The following is a 16,407-nucleotide window of genomic DNA, read 5'->3' as shown; positions in this document are numbered from 1 at the left end:
TAAATTTCATTTGCTGAAATTGTATTATAAATTCAGTCTTTCAAGAATTCTTAATATAATGCATTATTCTTTTGTTTGTATATATTTGTTTTGTTTGTTAACTTTTGAATAATTAAGTTGTTGAATATTTGAATGATAATGCACAATTCACACTTGAATTTTGGAATAAATCTGTTGATCTGGCGCTTGAGTTTGTTCTTGTTTTTGAAAAAAATAATATATGTATGATATTAATAATAAAAATCAGCAGATTAATAGTGGTGTCTCCTTTACCTCCTCCCTTCTACATTTATTGTCCCACTCATTTTGGGATCATGTGTGATGTCAGGGTTGGACTTTTAGCTGGTCTCAGGCTGGACTGCTCCCCAACATGTTTGTTAAAAAAAGTATGTTCTACATCTACTGTCGAGGTGGGGATCCTGACCTCCCCTAGTGGGCAGGGAGGCACATACTGTGTCTTCTATCCCTCTATGTCTGTTTTTCAACATGCTTTCTGTCTTTGTCTTGGAATGAGATTACTTGGTTTTGCCCTGGCCCTGGCTGGGAGGGAAACAGTCAAATTTATACGTAGTTAGTTTTGGGAGATGATATTTTTCCTTTGTAAATCATCTCTCTGTTATGCACTGTATTATGTTTTGTTAATGCATTATATATGATTTGTAAACATTTGAGTGCATTCCTCTTAGTAGGGACCTGTGCTTGTGTCTGGATGAGACTTTTAGGTGATCTCTAATACACTGATTTTGTGCTCTTGGAATCTACATCTGTTCCCTAGTTGAACCAGTTCCCCTTTGTTTGCCTTATTCTTGGATGCTTTAATTGTGATTCTAGAACTTTTTACTATCCCATTTTCTTTTTACTGGTGCTGATATGACCATGTGTTGCAATCGCCGTAAAACCCTTAAAAACAAAACATATATTCTACTGTAAGTAATCATTGTATATTTATGTAATTGTTCGACTACTTTTGTTTTGTGAGTATTTGAATGTATCCCTAATTGTAGGGAACTCGTCTGATATGAAAGGAAGGAGAACAAAGACATGGGTTGGTCCATTTTTATATTGAAAATATCAAAATCAAAGTGACAAATTGGGGACCATTGACTTCTCCCTTCATTTTCTAATTTCTTGAGAACGGGTCTGGCTGGTGAAGCTACACTTGTGTCTCCTCTGTAACAGTTACAATCAGGAGAATGAAGTGAGGTGGTTCTCCCTAAACATCTTAGGACTATTCCTGTACAGTTTGGGACCCACACCTACAGTCGGATATAAAAGCAATTGAAGCTGTCCAGATTTTAAATTAGCTCAAGTAGTAATTCCATCAAGACAGTAATAATAATAATAATAATAACAATAATTAAAACAACGCACTAAAATGACTTACTATCAAAAATTTAATGATCAGGGGTCAGGTCAATATATTTTATGCAATCAAAACGGATAATATTTACAAAAGACAAAACATGAAAAGAGGCTCCAAATCCACAAGCAAATATGGGTTGTCATCTGGAGACAACAGGGAGGAAATATTGTAAGGAGACGTCATCATGCATCAGGAAGAAGTGAGCTAATCTGTGGTGAACAATATCTGAAAGGGGGAAAAAAAGACGCTTTTTGTTTCTTTTCTCAAATATTATGATAACTAAACTAGATTGAGCAAGAAAGGTTGGGCAATGGAGAAAATTTCAGATGGTGGTTAAAAAGAAAACATACCGTAACATAGCGGTGCCAGTATATTTGACCAAGTGGTTTGTGTCCATATTTAGGTATTTGTTTCATTCCTTAGGTACAAATACCCACCTCTCCCCCCTCCCCCACCATCAATATGCACACTTAGAAATCATATCTTATGTGCTAAAACCATTTATCATTTTTTTTCCATTCCAATTCAGATAGAGGAATAGAGAAGACTCTGCCTCTATTAGGAGCTCTGCTAAATCACTAAATAGTAAGACAGCACTAAACACACATAGTGCGACTATGTGGTCTTGTGGTATGACACTCGCTTTCGGATCGGAAGGTCCTGGGTTCGAGCCTCGCGCTCGGCGCATAGTTGAGTCCTTGGAAAAGGCTCTTTACTCACATTCTCTCACCGTACTCAGGTGTAAAATGAGTACCTGGCCATTACCAGCGTCGTCTTTGTCCGAAAAATTGTAATATCGCCTAACAGGCGGCATGTCCCGTCCTACATGTTAAATGTTGTTGACCAGGGACCCCTTGTAAAGCACTTTGAGCACATTTAGTGGATATTGCTCTATATAAATCTCATTTAAAAAAAAATTTTTTTTTAAAAACACACATATAAACATCTAAATCTGCATGGCTTTTTTTTTCTGACCCCTCTAGTCACTGTCCAGTGGTATCTGGGTTTAAAATTAAAATACTTTGTCTTCCTTCACTTCTTCATATTAACCAATCGACTCAGATTGGGTTTTACAATCGATGCTGCATTTCTAAAAGAGAAAGGAAACTTTTTAAAGGTCTCAATTGTCTTTAATATCAGCAAGTAAGTTGTTCCATAAGCTGAATGTATTTAATAAAAAAAAAAAAAAATGAGAGAGAGAGAGGATAACTTGTCAACTGAGATTAGACAGACATACTATACAAAGAAACGCAAATGATTGTTGCAGAAATCTGGATTAACTCCTGTTTTAACGCACTCAATCCTAGAGATTTTTGCTACTTTTCAAAATTGGAAAAAATGTATTAAAAATGAGCATGTACATAGATAGTTGTATTCAACTACCATTAACATGTAAAAACTAAGAACATTAGCTTTGATACTACGTCTATAATTTGTCTCAGAAATATGTAATAAATAGGCAAAGGGTAAAAGTTACCCCTGGTATACTACAGATATAGTCGGTGTTAGGGTAGGGTGAGTTAAGTGCCTCGTGGATTTACAGGGCTACTACTACTATACTAAAACCTGAAGTGGTTACTAACTGCTCATACTGCCATCTGTTAAGACTTTGCCAAACCTACAATCTAAAGACACCTAGATAACCACGCCTCTCGGACAGTCGTCATAATGTAAACAATGGCAGTGATTGGTAAACATTGCCAACTACACAGGTTTTGCTATCTGTGGCACGTGTCTAGATAAAATACCCACTGTTCTACCGCTTGATCAATTGAACCAGAACAGAAAGCTATCTGTAAATTTAAACGTTTATAATATTGAGAAAATCGTGTGATAACTAGTCACCCATTTGGTGGTATAAAAACAATAACAATGATCAGAGAGAGGTCAATATCATTCACGCTATTGTTTATAAACAACCAACTGTTTGTCCGTCCACAGTGTTTTGATTGGTAAAAAATCTACTGGTTAATTAAGTAGGCTCTAAGAGATTGGATCTTTAGATGGATGGAAAATATCCCTGTTTCAGTATCAAAAAGTTTTCATCTGATCAAAGGCCAAGCAACAACTAGGTGAATAGAAAATGAACCCAGGGGTCTGATACATGGAGCGGGACTATGGTAGTCTCAGACTATAGCAAAGTCTGAGACTTTGTAGTCTAAGACTTTGGGAAGTCAGAGACTACGGAAAGTAAGCTATTCATGGAGTCAGACTTCGTCCCTGACTATCAAGTCTCTGACTACGCTTGCGAAGTCTCAGACTACAGAGGTCAATCTATTTTTAACTGGGGATTCCTCGGAAACGTACCACAACACGTCATAGAAATGTGTTACTTTTCCAGCTGCGCATGCGTCATACGGAGTGGCACAGAAATCATATCTATTTCTTCTTCGTGTTTGTTTTGATCGTTTTTTTGTTTTTGTTTTGTTGTTTTTTCCCCCACAAATAAAAATAGTGTGAGACAAGTTTAGGGGTGTAAAAATTGTTTGAGAATGTGTGTGTGTGTAATGTTTTTAGTAAATATAAATAACGATGGCACTTAAATGATTCTTATCCACGGCGTAGCATTGTTCTAAGTAGAGAGCGGTGGGCGCTGCCTGAAGCATGGGGTCCCGAAAATACTAACGAAAGAGTGATGATGGAGAGGAATCGGTGGAAACAATACAGACAATGGGCGTTTCGGGTACAAACCCTTCGTCGGCACAACAATAAACAAATAAACGTTGAAAACAAATAAGATGAAATGCAGTATAAATCGCATCGTCATTACTCAACGATGGTTGGAGTGTGAACGAATCATTAGTGCGGTGTGATAGAAATGATAAGGCCAGTGAGAGACGTGAAATTTCTAGAAAATAATGGACGATAAAAGACATAAAAGAAATGTAATAGTAGTCGTAGTAGTAGTAGTAGTAGTAGTAGTAGTAGTAGTAGTAGTAGTAGTAGTAGTAGTAGTTGTAATAGTAGTATTAGTATTAGTAGTAGTAGTAGTAGTAGTAGTAGTAGTAGTACTAGAAGTAGTAGTAGTAGTAGTAGTAGTAGTAGTAGTAGTAGTTGTTGTTGTAGAAGTTGTAGTAGTAGTAGCAGCAGTAGTAGTAGTTTTGTTTGTTTGTTTTTAAGGGTTTTACGGCGCTTGCAACACATTAAGGTCATATCAGCGCCAGTAAAAAGGAATAAAATGGGATAGTAAAAAGTTCTAGAATTACAATTAAAGCACAAAAGAAAAGGTAAGACAAAGGGGAATTGGTTCAAATAGGGAACAGATGTAGATTCCAAGAGCTCACTGTCAAAGTACTTAGTTTGAGATCACCTAAAAGTCTCATCCAGACACAAGCACAGGTCCCAACAAAGAGGAATACACTCAAATGTTTACCAATTATATAATATAATATGTAAACTAAACATAATACAATGCATAACAGAGAGATGATTTACAAGGAAAAAAATATCATCTCCCAAAACTATAACTATACATTCGACTGTTTGCCTCTCAGCCAAGGACTCCGACCAAGGTCAGGACAAAACCAAGCAATCTCATTCCAAGACAAAGACAGAAAGCAATTGGAAAACAGAAAAGAGGGGATAGAAGTTACAGCAAGTACAGTAGTAGTAGTAGTAGTAGTAGAAGTAGTAGTAGTGGTAGTAGTAGTTGTAGTAGTAGTAGGAGTAAGATATAGTGAAAGTAGCAGGCAGCAACAGTAGTAGTGAGTAGAAAGTAGTAGTATGTGTAGTGTAGTAGGGGGAGGAGGAGGGGAGGGGAGGAAGTATATGAAACTGTGTGTTGGGTGGGGGGGGGGGGGGGGGGGGGGGAGGAGTCCCTGCAGAGTGTTTTGAATGGGCAAGATGAGGAGTGTATGTGCGATTGTCGAATCTTCGAGAAAAGTAAAGAATAGAAAATAAACAAAACCAAAAAATAAATAAATAAATAAAAATAAATATGAAATCAAAAACTGTCGGGTATTCTTGTTCTAATCGCTGTACAATTACTTCCCCCAGCGTAGAGGACATATTATGATTTTGAAATTTAGTCTCAGACTACGATAGTTACACCTGCTAAATCGCGGGTGTAAATTTCACCCGTTTAGTCCCTCGTTTAGTCTAAGACTTCGCGTAGTCCGGCTCCATGAATATCTTACAACGCCTTTTAGTCTGAGACAACGGATTTAGTCTAGGACTATCGTCGTAGTCCCGCTCCATGAATCAGAGCCCTGGTTGTTTCTGTGTTAAGTTTTCTACCAATTTACAGAGCACTTGTTTCGTATTTGACCCTAATCGAAGTTTACTTACTGCAAACCACTCGGTTGGGGTTGACCTGTTGACTGTTGAGAAAAAGGGCAAATCTTTTTATATCTATTCTGGCTGTAACCATTTCTTGGGGATCACGGGCTTGAGAATTGCTGTTAGAATTATCGTCTTCTCCATCTTTTCTTCCTAGAGAAGATGACAAGAAAATAACGATGCTTATTACATAATTCATTAACGATGCTTATTACATAATAATGTGAGAGACATCATCTCATTCATCTGTGGTGTTTCATTCATCCTGTTTTGTTGATAGAGGGGAAACCCGAAACGTTCATTTGATCTGTTTTTGTAATTAAATTGAAGCTTACATTCAACTTCACGTTATTATTTATTTCTTCGAGCTTCGAGCAGCAACATTTACAAATAAATACTAAGAAATTATGCTGCATCAGCATAAATAGGAGTAACATTTTAAAAAAAATAAAAAATAGCTTTTATGTAATAGGTATGTGATGAGCACTGAGATGTTTATTGTTAACACCTTTTATATCCATGGTATACAACTGATGTCAGTGGCTCAGAGGTAAGGTGTGTCATCTTGTTCTAAATTAAAATGATGTTAAACATGGTCAGAGACCTGATAAGTGATGATGATTGTTGTTAATTTTTTAAATATTTTTCTTTGGATAAACATTTGAGAATTTCCACACTTGACCCATATGTGAACGAGTTACTAGCTAGTGTTAGTGACAGATAGCGTAAAAGTGCAATACAAGAAGGACACCTAAAAGGTAACTTGTACAATATGAAATGATATTTTGGTTCCATATGGCCTGTTAAATGGACGAGGAGTGTCAGTGGGAACCGTTATCTTAATTTCTTTCATTAAAATTTTGGACTATTTCCCAATAGCCTATCACGGTTGCTATTTATGCATGTTCTTTCTTTTAAATTCCCTACAAAATAAAAAAGATTTTGGTAAATGGGCAATTCCAATCGTTCAAATCCTGCTCAAGTCACTCAAGATCTTTAAAAGACTTAATCTAACTTAACTTACGCCACGTAGGTGTATACAGTCCCTGGAAATGTGTACTGACAGACACCATATCCGTCTCCACTGATAGTTTCATGTCTCCACTTCCATTAGCGGATAGAGACTAGGGCAAACAAAAAGAAATAATGATGAGAGAATTTGATTTGATAGAAAACAGGTTGTTTGACTATTCCATACCCAATGTTTAAGTTTAAGCATGGACCCTAAAATTCAGGGGAAAATGTTCCATGTTTGATATTCATGTGTACTACATTTATCTTCTTCTTCTAGTTTTCCTTCAATGTCTCTATCATATCATTATACAGCATATAGCCTGATTGCCTAAATAAGCTCAGAAGACACCAGCAAAGCATCATCTTTCAACTAAGAACACAACACATACCGCTCAACAACCATTTAAGCAAAATTACAAAAGACACATCCCCTTCCTGCCCCCTATGTCAACACCCCAATGAAACAGTAACACACCACTTGCTTGAATGTCAACCTCTTGAAGACCTGAGATGCACATTCCTCCCATCAAATCCAAGCATCAGTAACACACTTTATAGTCACCTGGAACAACTACAAAAGACGTCTAACTTCTACGTCATAGCACAAGACCGAAGGGCTGGAGCTCAGAGTACAGCATATAGTGCCTACGTATCTAAAGTCTTTGAGGGACACGCATCATCCAGGCTGACACATTCTCTTTTTGTGTGCAAATTACATTAATCTATTATTATTGTGGTTAAATACCTCTACATTACCATGTTACGTCACTTGTTTGCACTTTGGGGGTTTTACAGCACTTGTGTGACTTAAATTCATTCACTATCAGTGCAAAAAGGCATTGTGGGATAGTCAAAGAATTCAGATGCCTTGTAAAACACCCAAGAGAAAAACTTAACAACAGAATTAGATCCAGGTGCAAACCATCAAAGTATTTAGTTTGACCATATAAATCTCCAATTATTAAACACACAAGCAATGGAACTCTTCTGAAAGGGATACATTCAAACGATTAACATTATATTGTAATAACACAATAATCTGGTCTGGCATAAACGTCTTGGCAATTGTGTGTAATGATGCTCTATCACTCCAAAGATTTAACATCACTTAGTGGTTTGGTATATACAACTAAAACTGAGATGTTAAAAGACGACCTGAGGAGTGGAAGAAAAATTTACTCACAACATAGTTGCTCATATTCTTCATCTTGTCGACAACATTTTTCAAAACTTTAAGTTGGGGCAATGCGATGCTGACCTGGAGAAAAAGTGGGTACAAAAATGACAATGATGATGATGATAATAACAATAATAATAATAATAATGATGATGATGATGATGATGATGATGATGATGATGATGATGATGATGATAATAATAATAATAATAATAATAATAAAAATAATGATGATGATGATGATAATAATAATAATAATAATAATAATAATAATAATAATAATAATAATAATAATAATGATGATGATGATGATGATGATGATGATGATGATGATGATGATGATGATGATGATGATGATGATGATGATAATAATAATAATAATAATAATAATAATAATAATAATACTATTACTATTATTGCTATTAAAAGAGGGTAAATCGTAAATAACATTACATACGGTACACTATCTACTTTAAACTGAAAGTCGATGCTTCTGACACGCAGTCTCAGAATTAATACTTTTTGGCAAGTTTTGGGTCATTGCAATCGATCGATATATAGAATAGATGATTTATGGCCATAAGAATTTGCAATCATTATTCTCCACCTGATCATTGGTCAAACACATTGCATAACTTTGTTACAGGACTGTATAGTAGAAGCTGGACTCAATTACTGTTCGGTATCAAGAACAAGTAGCGAACAAGGAGAAAGAGAATGAAAGAGATGAAGAAGGAAGAGAGAAGGAACGACTCACATCAAAGTTTGGCATATCAGGTTCAGCAAAGTCAGCCCATTGCTTCCTGGGTATGACTGTGACTGGGACATCATGAACAACCAATCGCTGATGGCTGCTCCCACTTGCCTGAGGACAAAAGAGAAATAATATTTATGGATGATGATATAATATTATATGATTTGGCTTGGACCTCTCAACAGTTCCAAGTATGTGACACACGTTTCTTATTTGTGTCAGTGCATGACACAATCAGTCGGAAGGTGAAGATTTTGGATTCGCATTTTTGTTTTCATTTCCTGAAAGAAAATGCTCACCAGAGCATTTTAATCTTTATTTGAAGTAAATCGGGTGATTTTTCATGAAGTTATGTTCAGATGTCTGGGAAAGGTATCCAGCAACTTTTCTCAAATTTCATACTTTTTCAACAAAAAAAGGATTGATTTAATCATTTATGACAAGAACTCATTTTTGATAAAAATTGACCTTCTAACTAAACTTGGCAATATCTCAGTTCAAACCTTTTCACCATCCGACTGATTATGTAATTCACTGCAACATTGATTAAGTTTAGCCTTTCACTGTTTACATTTCGCAATCTACTGGAATAATTCATGAGCCATACACCCCAAAAGCATGTTGTTATTTGACATAGACAACGGCAATAACATTTTCTTTTATCTTTACACCTGGTTTGCTTTCTTAACAAAGATTTCATCAAATGTGATTGTACGGTAAAACCCATTTTCATGAATTCAATTTAAATAAGTTTAAAACGCTAATCTTCTCCAATCTTATAAGATCATAATTCATTTCATACTGACCTGTTGTCATTGTTATGCATGCAACTGATTGATCTTAAATTTCAGTCAAGATAAATATAATTCTCAAATTTCTTTTGGTTTCATAAGAAGTTTTCATTTCCCAAAAACAAAATACATTTTGTACAGAAGTAAAATTGTTCAAATGAATTAATTACAAGAGTATAACTATGACGACAAACCTGGTTGTGGCACAGGATCTCATAAAAATATTCTTAAGGAATCCAAAAAAAAATTTACCATAATTTCTATGGAAAAATTTAAAAATTAAAACATGCAGACTAGCTGGTTCAAAAAGTAGAAAATCATCATTTAAATTTTGCTATCTGAAAATTAATCTTCATAATAACTTATTGTCATTAATTTGTTACCAGATCAATTTCAAAGGTAAGGCAGGGACTGTGTTTCTTGGTCAGTTTGACTTTCACCCATTTGGCAGAGTTTGCAGTCTTGAGAGATCTCAGCAAAAGGTCAGGGGTCATTTCTAGATAGATTTCATTGTCCTGAGGAGTGACACCCTCCATAGCATATTCGTCAAAGAAATGACCCTGTCAAATAAAACACTGATTACAATTGCATCCATGGCATATCTGCATTCTTTCTAGAGATCCTTGGGCAATGGTAGTCATGAATATCTGCGTTTCATAATGGAGAATTTTGGTATCACTTTTATACTAAATTTTTAAAGTCATCAAGTAAGTTTTAAGTCTAAATCATTTAAGATGAGGCTAAATTGTGTTTATTGACATACTTTCACTCAAAATGTCACTAAAATTGTAAGTAATTGAAATAGTAAGCTTGGTCTTAACTTACTCAATCCTAGAGATTTTTGCTACTTTCCAAAAATTGGGAAAAAAATATATTAAAAATGAGCATGTGCATAGATAGTTTTATTCAACTACCATTAACATGCAAAAAAATAAAAACATTATTAGCATTGATATTACACCTATAATTTGTCTCAGAAAAATGTAATAAATAGGCATGGGGTAAAAGTAACCAGGGTAAACTACGGATATAGTCGGTATTAGGATTGAGTGAGTTAAAACAGTTAAAGAATTGCTGATTTTTTAACAGACCAACTTTACGTTAAGGACAGTCTCTGGTTATCTTTGAATTTTTCATTAACTGGAGATTATCATTATGATCATGAAGCCAGCCTTAAAGTTTGCAATATTTACCTGAGGCAATTCACACCAAATTTGGGCACCAGCATTACTGACACGTTCTGATAAAATGAAGAACAGCTTCTCTTCAGTGATACGAAGGACACAAGTTTTGGCTAGCTTCGATATGGTGTTGATAATATCTGTTTAGAGTCAAATAAAATGTCATGAGGGATAATAAAAAGATCTAAAAATGATTTTTTTAAAATCAAAAAAACTTTCCCCGCCCACTGGTTTTATCTTATATGCCTTATTTTGCCCCCCCCCCCCCCTCCCACTCAAGTTTGAATCTCTTAGCTTGTCTTTTAAATTTAGTTGTTTTTTCTTTTAACTTTCAACCCCCCCCCCCACCTTTCAACAAAAAAGCTTCATTGTTGTATACTAATCTAATTGTGTTAAATAACAAATCAAGTAGATAAGATAAGCTTACTTGTAAAGTGTTGGATACATCCAATATCCAAAATCTTTCCTCTGAACTTCATACTTTAGAGGTAAGCAGAGGAATTCAATTTTGCAATCAGTCTTGTGATCAATTCTTCTTGGATTTGCGTGAGAGAGAAAAAACATCAGCTTTCAATATATCATAATGAAAATGATTCGAAACAGATTATTTTTGTGCAGTGTATAAATTGAGGAGGAGAAGAAGAAGAAGAAGAAGAAGAAGAAGAAGAAGAAGAAGAAGAAGAAGAAGAAGAAGAAGAAGAAGAAGAAGAAGAAGAAGAAGAAGAAGAAGGAGGAGGAGAAGGAGAAGGAGGAGGAGGAGGAGGAGGAGGAATAGGATAAGGAGGAAGAGAAGATAGAAAGAGAGAGTTTGGAGAATTTAGAACAGAGAACAGAAGGATTAAATAAAAAGAAAGAAAGAGAGAGAGAGAGAGAGAGAGAGAGAGAGAGAGAGAGAGAGAGAGAGAGAGAGAGAGAGAGAGAGAGAGAGAGAGAGAGAGAGAGAGTAAAAGTGTGTGTGTGAAAGAGAGAGAGAGAGAGAGAGAGAGAGAGAGAGAGAGAGAGAGAGAGAGAGAGAGAGAGAGAGAGAGAGAGAGAGAGAATGTTGAAACACTGGTTGGGTGTGATGATAGGATTAGAAGTTGGTCAACAGAGAAAACACAAGTACGAAGAGGTGTTCAACATGTACTTATTTGAGTAATCACTAACCAACATCCTATCCAATATATATCTGTTGCCCGAACAATGGAGCCATAATTAATCGGAAAATTGTTTGATATTTAGATTTTAGTAGTTATAGAAAAAATATCAAAATTTCTTTCTCGCGCGTACATTTCCTAGCAGTCTGCAGACATTTTTCTGAGGTCAGAGGGCAAAACTCTATTGCCAGGTAATTATTAAAATTGCGATCAATTAATTTAATTTAATTTTTTGTTCCCGAAAAGAAGAAAAAATGGTTATTTCCATAATAATCGCAGATTACAAAGTAATATTGGACGTGCATATATTTGCGGGTCTGGTATACACAAATATGGGGTTTGTTTTCAAGTTTTTGGAATGGACAATAGTTTGCGTTGGCTATGTATTTCCACTACAACAATGAACCCAAAACAACAATTTGGGAAATAAGTATACATATCGATATCATCATTACAAAATAATAATGATGATGATTATGATACCATTAATATTTTTTTTAAAAACCAACAACGACGGCGACGATGATAATAATGATGATGTTGATGGTGTTGCTGATGATGATAACGATGATAATGATGAAGAAAGATGATTAAAAAAAGATTCTTCCCGTAATGATATGACAGCAAATTGAAACATCTCAAATTCTAATGGAACCTAATTTACGGTAACAGTAATTGCTTGTTACCAAAAGGATAGGACGGTTGTCTATTGCCGAGACCTTTTCATCATATTTCAATTGTTTTGGCTCTCAATTTCAGTTGGATGGATAATATGGGTTTAAAAGCAATTTTACACCGAGGCACGCATCCAAAGTTGGAAACGATTCTCTTTTTATTTCTTCATAGTTCTATGTCAAATCATGGATGGTGTCCTCTGAGGTTGCATAAAAAGAGGTTGTCAGAAACGTCAAAGAGGTTGTCAGAAACGTCAAGCTGGCTAAAAGTAGATACTGAACTCTTCAATTGATGAGACCAGATTGCACATTGTGATCAAAACAAAATGACGTAAACTTCCCGTTTATTGTTACATTGTAAACAGAAAACAAAAATCCAACTTGATTACAGATACTGCAACTGTCTTCAACTAGTTATCGCGTCAGTGTTGCTCGGGGTTCTTGTGAAATGGCAGCTGAATCCCCGAGGAAAAGTTCAAAATACGCATGTAACATCGTGCGACCCCATCTATTCAGGTTGGTATCCAAGTTCAAGAATAGAGACAACACATCACAAAGAACGTGAGAGTGAGAGACGCAGAAAGTAGAAGGGAATTTTTGTGAGGATGTATCACAACCTTGGCCTTGGTTGACCCAATTGCTTCTTTCGTATATTACTGAAACGACATCCTCGAAATGTTAATAAAATTCGATCTTCCAGTTTTTTTTACTTGGAATTGATGCAAATGGTCATCACAAGAGTGCAAAGACAAACCGATGACACACCCACATCAAGGACATAATGCCTTAATCACAATGCAGTCAATAAATGTCCTCAATCAAGTCGTTAATGCCTGCGGATCCTTATTTAAATTTTATATCCTTTTATGATGTTTTGAATCTGGTTTAGTTCCGTTAAAAACAAGAACATTAAAATTTAAAAAAATAATTCAATATATGTCCTCAATAATAAAAAAATACATCATAGATTTTACACTACTACTACAACTACTACTACTACTACTACTACTACTACTACTACTACTACTACTACTACTACTACTACTACTACTTACTACTACTGCCTTGCCTACATATTCCTACGACCAGGATTCCATTTTTTTTTACAGTGATCCATTTCATGATGTGTCCAATAAAACAATAGACTCCTCGAATATAAGAGTTTGAGGGGTACTCCTCTTAGTAAGTGATGTTATAATAGGGAGGCCTTCCACAAATATAATTTGGGGAAGTTGATTATTGTTATAATGTCATCCTTTGTTGCTTGAATTGTAATACCGCCTAAAAGGCGTCATGTCTCATCCTACATGGTAAGTCTTGCTGCTAGCAAATGACCGTGTGTAAAGTGCTTTGATCACGTTTAGTAGATGTTGTGCTATGTAAATGCTCAAATGTTTTTAGTCATTATCAAATCAAAAGTCAAGGAGTACAAGGTGTACTATTAATTTTTTTGTTTGGTTGTTCCTGGTTAACTACTCATTTAATACCTGACAGTGGTGAGGAAAAATGAGTTTAAAACCTTTTTTTAAGGCCTAAACTTTGTCTTGCCTAAAGTGGTACTTGAACCTGGGACCTGCAAGTCATAATCCAAATGATTTACCACTGAAGAGGTTCCGATAACTCGCAGTGCACCCGCTTCACGCGCAATAGGACTGAGATGGATTCTGGATGAAGTCAAGATTTTTTTCTGACACCCTGTCCACCCAGCAGTGATTTGGTAGCTGGGTCTGTTAGATATGGGGAAAGTACTTTGCGATAGACTAGCATCCTACTCAAATGGTGGCAAGCAATTGCTATGGTCCTTTTCACACTATCGAAACCGGGATAAACTCTGGCTCCATTGGCCACCTCTGAAGGACTTCATAGCACTGAACCATAAAGCTCCTCTTGTTTGGTTTAAATCAGGCCTGTAAATCTTCCGACAACTGTTGGATTTCCGACAGAACGATTTTACTCAATATATTCTGTTAAGTTGAATTAGGTGTGATAATTTATATTAAGTGGCTTCCACAGGACATGCTGAAGTGCCAGATTGTCATTTAAAAAAAAAAAATAATAATAAGTAAAAATAATATTTGTTACGTCAAAAATCAGAACCAACAAAAAGAAAATAAAAGAATTTTGTTTTGTGCCTCAAAAATATGTTTTTATTCTGTTTCGAACGCCGACTTTAAAAAAAAAAAAACACTTTTTATATGTCGCGTCAAAGACAAAACAAACTAGTCAGCTAGGTATATTATTATTATCATTCCACCTACACACTCCACTAGACGTGGATGTATTCACTGCCTACTTCCTATTGTGCCACAGACGAGAGAGAGGGGTGACAGTGTCTTGTCACGAGCCGTGTAACACATGCGTAGTCAGTAATCAACTAACACGCACAAGTGAGCTATTTAAAAAAACAAAACAAAAGCGCCTAATGCTAGACTCCAACTCTGGCCCCAGAGTTACTGATTTTTTTTTTTCTTGGAAAGAACAAAAAATGAAAAAATAAATATAAATTATTGATTTGTGTTTCAGTGACAAGACTGTTGCTGAAAGTGTTTTTGACTTCATCTCTGATGTCGTTCCTCAAGTCAGTCAGGCGTGTGGAAGTGGTGGAACAAACAAGTCAGAGGAAAAGCAGCAAGTCCTTTGGATTCGTTTTGAGCAATGTGATGTCAATGGTACAATTCATTTACAATTCTAGTGTTGTTTTTTAAATATGAATATTTGAACGGCACATCTTAACCAGCTTTAAATGTCATACAGTACAAAATACCTGTTCGGTCTCCTATTTGTTCTAGCACTTACAATATCCATAACTGCCTATAGCTAGCTACTTATTTACTCCAGAGTCCAGTAGAGTGATGTGTGCAAAGTGCGTTTACATAAGGACACATTGAGAGAGCTGAGTTTTTATTACCATTGATACCTTTCCAGATATTGACCTCACTCAACATCATTGCTTGACCTTATTACAAGGCAAGACTCTGTTCCTCTGGGTCACTGATTACATATAATTGAATATTGTTCCATTTGAGTAAACTAGAGAAGACATTCAAATTTATATCATCTTCAATTAAAATTCAATTGTAAATAATTACAATATGTATTACTTCATTTGTAAAACTAGGTATACAGTGTGAGCACATATCAAATAACAGATTCCACGACACAAATACATTTTACTACTGTATACATACTTTTGCACCCCCCCCCCCCATATATATTAAATATACAAAAAAATAACAAAAAAAATATTAGACCATTAGAACTTTCAGTCAAGAAAAACTGCATTAAGATGAATGAAAAGTTGTTGGCAGGTTGGTGTTTTATTTATTTTTTTTTTTTGAAAATGCCTTTTCTTTTTTTTTCACTAGATCTGACATTCAATCCTAATCTTCGAGGAGTTGATCAGAAAGCTCAACCTTTGTTGGCGTTATTAGGATATCATGATGGAGTTCAAGCCTGGCTCATCACAGTATGCCAAATATTATATTATATTGATCTGATATATCTTTCTCGCTTTTGTTTTGATTCTCCGTTCGTACATTATTATTATTATTATTATTATTATTATTATTATTATTATTATTATTATTATTATTATTTATTATCAGTGCTTCCTCTTTTCCACTTTTATGCGGATTTCCGCATTTTTAATGATACGTGAAAAATCCACACTTGTCAAAAACCAAGACAAATACCTGTGGAAAATTTCTAGAAAAAATCATAATTTTGATGCCAAAGTGGCCCCAAATGGCTCTAATTGCATGTCCATTAGAAAAAATTTCCCGGGGGGCATGCTCCCGGACCCCCCTAGGTGGGCTTCTAAAAAAATCCTCCTTTTTGACAATTTTTTGGAGGAAGCACTGTATTCTTCTTCTTCTTCTTCTTCTTCTTCTTCTTCTTCTTCTTCTTCTTCTTCTTCTTCTTCTTCTTCTTCTTCTTCTTCTTCTTTTTCTTCTTCTTCTTCTTCTTCTTCTTCTTCTTCTTCTTCTTCTTCTTCTTCTTCTTCTTCTTCTTCTTCTTCTTCTTATTTTATAAAGCGCCA

The 16,407-nt window shown here is 35.3% G+C and overlaps 2 protein-coding genes across 4 annotated transcripts in view; one reads left to right on the top strand and one right to left on the bottom strand.

Annotated features, from left to right (window-relative positions):
• Positions 1-1,376: 1,376 nt before the first annotated feature.
• Positions 1,377-11,879, bottom strand: LOC144968972 (checkpoint protein HUS1-like). Of its 2 annotated transcripts, none has more exons than XM_078907876.1 (9): positions 11,705-11,879; positions 10,986-11,090; positions 10,571-10,698; positions 9,761-9,937; positions 8,590-8,697; positions 7,839-7,913; positions 6,666-6,765; positions 5,651-5,794; positions 1,377-1,588 (listed from the first exon to the last, which is right to left on the bottom strand). In XM_078907876.1, exons 2-9 carry the CDS (start codon positions 11,035-11,037, stop codon positions 1,503-1,505), a joined length of 870 nt encoding a protein of 289 aa, XP_078764002.1. In that variant the 5' UTR covers positions 11,038-11,090; positions 11,705-11,879; the 3' UTR covers positions 1,377-1,502. The 2 variants fall into 2 exon arrangements, with proteins under 2 accessions (XP_078764002.1, XP_078764003.1); XM_078907877.1 differs by having other exon boundaries at positions 10,986-11,093; positions 11,705-11,849.
• Positions 11,880-12,668: 789 nt separating this feature from the next.
• LOC144968971 (BCAS3 microtubule associated cell migration factor-like) overlaps positions 12,669-16,407 on the top strand; it is a 53,436-nt gene continuing 49,697 nt past the window's right edge. For both annotated transcript variants that reach the window (XM_078907875.1, XM_078907874.1), the window contains exons 1-3: positions 12,669-12,884; positions 14,892-15,037; positions 15,734-15,834. In XM_078907875.1, the coding sequence (XP_078764001.1) occupies positions 12,817-12,884; positions 14,892-15,037; positions 15,734-15,834 (315 nt within the window). In that variant the 5' untranslated portion in view covers positions 12,669-12,816. The remainder of the gene's footprint in view (positions 12,885-14,891; positions 15,038-15,733; positions 15,835-16,407) is intronic.

The sequence above is a fragment of the Berghia stephanieae genome, chromosome 3 (assembly GCF_034508935.2).
Source record: "Berghia stephanieae isolate SIO BIC M18660-M18661 chromosome 3, UCSD_Bste_1.3, whole genome shotgun sequence".
Taxonomy (NCBI): domain Eukaryota; kingdom Metazoa; phylum Mollusca; class Gastropoda; order Nudibranchia; family Aeolidiidae; genus Berghia; species Berghia stephanieae.
Note: the sequence above shows the minus strand (reverse complement) of the source record. Positions and strands in the feature narration are given on the sequence as shown.

What these genes read in the sequence shown, in the direction of transcription:
- LOC144968972 (XM_078907876.1), bottom strand. Translation starts at nt 11,037, where the DNA reads ATGAAGTTCAGAGGAAAGATTTTGGATATTGGATGTATCCAACACTTT. An exon ending in CTGATATGCCAAACTTTGAT is followed by an intron (nt 7,914 to 8,589) that starts GTGAGTCGTTCC and finishes CTTTTTCTCCAG; the next exon opens with GTCAGCATCGCATTGCCCCA. An exon ending in CCCCAACCGAGTGGTTTGCA is followed by an intron (nt 1,589 to 5,650) that starts GTAAGTAAACTT and finishes TCCCCCTTTCAG; the next exon opens with ATATTGTTCACCACAGATTA.